At 38.7% G+C, this 5,300-nt stretch overlaps 1 protein-coding gene across 1 annotated transcript; it reads left to right on the forward strand.

Annotated features, from left to right (window-relative positions):
- Window positions 1-1,326: 1,326 nt before the first annotated feature.
- On the forward strand, window positions 1,327-3,394 carry LOC140991180 (uncharacterized). Its single transcript, XM_073461135.1, has 3 exons — window positions 1,327-2,089; window positions 2,445-2,530; window positions 3,302-3,394. The coding sequence occupies exons 1-3, from the start codon at window positions 1,327-1,329 to the stop codon at window positions 3,392-3,394; spliced, it is 942 nt and encodes a 313-aa protein (XP_073317236.1).
- Window positions 3,395-5,300: the final 1,906 nt, after the last annotated feature.

A 5,300-nucleotide genomic window follows, 5' to 3' on the forward strand; every position in this document is an offset into this window, starting at 1 on the left:
AATGAATGAATTGATATGCTTGTTCTATTGATTTATAGATAGCAGGTATGAAATGATTGGTCTTGTGACAGAAGGGCCGGATAGTGAGGAATCGTCATTGGCCCATTGCACTTTGTCACAGGATAGTGTATGGCGGAAGTGCCATAGTCTTTGACGGATAGGTCAGGACATCGGACGTTTGGTCATATCGAAGTGGATAGAATTGGAGTTGCTTCTATTACTGATGTTCGATATGGAAAGGGCCAAAGTCCGTGAATAAGAACGTACCACCACCCCGATCGGGAGTGTAGGTGGGTGTATGTTCTTATTCAAATCGGGATCCCTAGATTAGGACTGAGTCGAGTCTGAGTCTGAGAATCACGGAGAGTGATTCATTGCTTGATATTGAATTATGTTCCTGATGACGGTACATCTTTAGAATATGATTTATTATTGATATTGATTCATGTTTCGGATTTTGATACATGCGTTGAATATTTGATTCATGTTTCTGATTTTGATACATGTTATGAATGCCTGTTATATGCTTTTATATTGTCTGTATGCTTGCATGTATACATGGTTTATACTGGGAATGTAATTCTCACCGGAGTTATCTGGCTGTTGTCTTGTTTGTATGTGTGCATGACAACAGGTGGGACAGGATCAGGGTCAAGAAGAGAACGAGACAGGACTAGTTAGCGTGGAGATCCGGGCTCAGAAGTAAATTAGGATTCATCACTGATATGTAGTTGGACCTAGTGAATTATTATAGACAATACAAGATTTGTATGTTTATGTTTAATATGTATTTCAGATTGATTTACATTACGTTTCCGCTTTGTATTTAAAAAAAAAATATTTAGACCATGTTTATTATAATTGATTAAATTGTCCCAATGATGATTAAGAATATGATTAGCGTCCGGGTCCCCACAACAGGTGGTATCAGAGCCTTAGGTTTTAGAGCAGTAGGTTCTAGAACTGTAGGTTCCTTAGACTGAAATAGAAGAAAATGAGCGGGGTAGATTGAGTTTTCTTTCCTGCTTTTGATTGCTAGCATGTGACTTATTATAATGTTGAATGACATTGTGTATGCTAGCATGATATTATGTTTTACTGCTTTGAACTACATGTTACCTAAATATCTGAGTTGATTTGGTAATGTGTATTATTGAGAATGAATCAAAACCGATTCTTGATCAGAGGTAAGCTGATCGGAAAGGGACTGAGACGGATTTGTCTCATGTGAATTGCTAACTCTTGTGATCATCAGATATACCTCCTCGAAGAATTCCAGAACGAGATAGTACTTCGACTGATCAGATAGATGTGTCAGAAACTCTGATGGAAACACAGTTGAAAAGGTTTCAGTCATTCCAACCGCCGATTCTGAAGGGTACTGAGACGCCAATCGATTGTGAAAATTGGCTAGAGGACATAGAAATGCTATTTGAATTTCTTGGTTTCACAGATGATTGTAGAGTTAAACTGATTGGGAACCAATTACAGGAAGTCGCAAGGAGTTGGTGGCTGGTAACAAAAGAAGACTTAGAACAGCGTGGTCCAGTGATTACCTGGAAAATTTTTAAAGTTGAATTTTATCAAAGATTCTTTCCCGTATCATACAGACAGGATAAAAGTGCAGAGTTTGAAAATTTAAGACAGGGTCAATTGAATATTGATGAGTATTTGGCCCAGTTCTTCACCTTGCTACGTTTTGCGCCTCACGTGGCTAGGAATGATGCAGCTGTATTTGATCAGTTCATCCAGGGATTGAATCCGGAGATACGTACATTGGTAAATGTGCAACAACCGAATAACTTTGCTGATACACTGAACAGAGCCAGAAGAGCAGAAACAATTCTGATGAGACAAAAAGAAGCCTCGTATGTTCTTCTATCACCGAGACCACAACAACTGCCTTCCAGAATTGAGATTGACAGCAGCAGTGGTGGAAAGAAAGAACAATTGAAAGTTCGAAAGAAACAGTTCAAGAAGTTAGGGAGCGGTTCATCTAGCTCCAGTGGTTCTAGCCCGAGTTATACGGGGATTTATTGCAGAACTTGCGGAGGGAGACATCCCACGGAGCAATGCCAAGGAGTGACTGGTAGATGCAATATCTGTAGACAGCAGGGATATTTTGCTAGAGTTTGTCCACAGAAAGGTTCCCGGAGATCTCATGGAGCAGAATCATCTGGTTGTAGGGACCGAGGAACAGACCCAGGAGGCACTTGATGATATAGTGACAGGTAACTGTTCTTTTATGATTATCCTGCATATGTATTAAGAGATATTAATGCATCTTCTATGACTTGCATTGAGAAATGCTTTATCTGTTGGGTCTGTATTAACTGTAGTATTGATCTCTTTTCCTTTTGGGGAGAGGATTTGATATCAGTGAAATTCTGTGACATCTTGTATACTGCAGTAAGATGAGAGTGAAATTGAGTTCGACTGTGTAGTACTTGTGTTATCTGATTCTGACCGCATTATTGATACTGATATATTGAACAAGTACAGAACTATTGCAAATTCTTGCCAGGAGATGGTAAGATTCGGACCTGAAATGGCCGAATAGTGAACGATGTACAGTAAGGATTCTTGATTTTGAATTCCTTTGATTTCCGTATTAATTATGATTCGATGATTATCGAAAAAAAATGGAGTTATTCCTTATGTATTCGGTTGAGTACTGAAATTGAGTATACCATAGACTGATTTGTCAGTAGCAGGAGAATTGCTAAAGTCTTCCCAGATGAGATTAGAGATTTTCCTGCTATCAGGGAGAGGGATTTCAGCCTTGATTAGATACAAGGTATTGTTTTTAGTTTTAGAATTCCGTACAGAACAATACTGATCGAATTGAAAGAATTGAATTATCAGTTAGAAGATTTTTTGCCTGAGAGTTACATCTGATTGAGTGGTTATCTTTGAGATATTTCAGTTCTGATTATGGGTGGATGACTCCTGTGTTCAGAGGTATTCTGATAACTTTATGCCATTTATCGATGATATTTTGATATACTCGTGCCCTATGACTGATTGAATTGAATATTTGAAACTTGTATTGAATAATCCGATAACTGAGATTGTGGTATACAGAAATTGTTCAGATAAAAATATTGACTGAAACAGATTGTATTCGTGGTATGTAATATCCGAATCTGGTAGTACCGTTGAGGTCATGATCAGTAGCTGAGACGACATCGATGTCAGAATGTCAGAAATGTCAGAAATTCATAGTTGCATGAATTTAGCAGACTATTATATTCGATTGTTATTTTGAAATTGCTTGAGAATTGTTATTGTTATAAAACAGTATTTGAGGCAGATTATATTGTTTGGGGGGAACAGTACATTCAAAGATGATATAGCAGTTGATCTAAACAGCATTGGAAATATGATCGGCTAGTCAGAATCGACAGTATTGTCAGAAATTGCATTCTATGAGTTTACTAGATCAGTATCGAAAATCTGATCCGATATTGCTGTTGTTCTAAATCCGTGTTTGATACAAATTGTTGTATATTGTGGAAATTATATACAGTTCAAACCGAATCAGAGCATCGATCAGAGTAACAGGTATGTGACAAAATAGTCTCTGTGTGCCGAATATTTCAGATTTATACAACAGAATTCGATATCGATAGTCAGAATAGAGTGTCGATCAGAACATCAGGTAAGTAAGACTGTAGTGTATGTTAATAACTGACTTGTTTGTGCCAGATATTTCGAATTGAAATGGCAGATATGATCAGAAGCACATAGTAAGTGATTCAGTATGCATCCTGATAACAGAAAATAGTTTTAATATAAATAGATAAGATCAGTTGTGACAGAGTTTGTACTGAATTGTCTGAATCGTCGACAGATGAAGACAGAAAGATAGAAACCAGAAAATTTATTCTATAGATTATCGATTCCTGAATAAGAAATGGGAGTACATTTCTATGGATTTTGCGATGAAATTACCAAAATCTTTGCACGACTGTGATGTGATGTGGTTGTGAATGAACAATTATTCTAATCTGCATATATCATTCTGTACAGGAAGACGTACAGACATGACTAGACGACTGAGATTTATGTCAGAAAAGTCGGTAGATTGCATTGAATGCCAAAGTTGATTATATCAGACTGTGATCTCGTTTGATTTTGTACATTTGGCCGATTATACAATGAGTTTTGTCGTATAGCAACCACAGATCGACGGAGAGTCGGAATGGACTATCTAGATACTCGAGGATATCCAGGGAGCAGTAGTGCTGGATTTTAGCACTAGTTAACATGATGTATTGTCATTTGTGATTGTTGTATAACGATAGTTATCCGATGAGTATTGAAATAGTTTCAGTTGAGGTACTGTACAGTGAGAACTGTAGATTTCCTTCATATAGGGATAATACCTCGGGGATACCTGAGATTGGATCTGATAGGATCAGAGATCTGATAAATGAAGACAGCTCAGAATAAACTGACCAAATAAGCCAAGGTCGGAAGATGACTATGGGTATTTGAAGCCAAGGATGATATTGATTTGTTAGGAGCTGTTGATTGGTATATGCAGATGTTGGATAGCCAGTACGTTGAGATTGATTCTATCACAAGTTATTTCGAGTGGTATGATGAAATTATACGTCTTGAATTATGATTCTAGATTGAAATCAGAATCCGAGATGAGACAGAAATTCTAGAATTGTTTTATAGAGGTGAATTCTCTTTTCGCTTTTGTATTTATCTCCTTCTTGTATCTGATATAGTATCTGATATGAGTACCGTGACATTCGAATTGATTGCTTGTGATTTCGAGGACGAAATTGTATCTTAGGGGGGGAGAAATGTAATGCCCAAGATTTTAAATACCGTAATCTGAGATTAATCTGAAATGATTTGGTGATAATAGATATGATTATAGACGGAAATGATGAGACGAGAAAAAGACGTGAAATACGTACGAGGAGACGCCATCTACGCACATGCGCGACGGGATGCGCGAGCATGCGTAGATCGGGCAGAAGACCCCGCGCATATGCGCGGAGTGAGGGCGCGCATATGCGCGAGACGTCCAGCAGCTTGTCCAGAGAGCTGGGCGCATATGCGCCGGATGGAAGCGTGCATATGCACGAGTGGGTGTGTGTGCACGAGACAGTAGGTCTCACGCATATGCGCGAAGATGGGGCGCGCATATGCGCGAGCTGTCGAGAAGATTCTTGCCGAGACAGTAGGTCTCGCGCATATGCGCGGGACTTGGGGCGCGCATATGCGCGAGTCATGCAAAAAGAAAAATGGACACTTGGTCTCCATCGTACGAAGTGTAT

The sequence above is a fragment of the Primulina huaijiensis genome, chromosome 13 (assembly GCF_012295235.1).
Source record: "Primulina huaijiensis isolate GDHJ02 chromosome 13, ASM1229523v2, whole genome shotgun sequence".
Taxonomy (NCBI): Eukaryota; Viridiplantae; Streptophyta; class Magnoliopsida; order Lamiales; family Gesneriaceae; genus Primulina; species Primulina huaijiensis.

Coding starts and splice junctions, on each gene's coding strand:
- LOC140991180 (XM_073461135.1), top strand. CDS start 1,327: ATGGAAACACAGTTGAAAAGGTTTCAGTCATTCCAACCGCCGATTCTG. Junction 2,090..2,444: donor GCAATGCCAAGGAGTGACTG/GTAGATGCAATA, acceptor TCGACTGTGTAG/TACTTGTGTTATCTGATTCT. Junction 2,531..3,301: donor CAAATTCTTGCCAGGAGATG/GTAAGATTCGGA, acceptor GTTATAAAACAG/TATTTGAGGCAGATTATATT.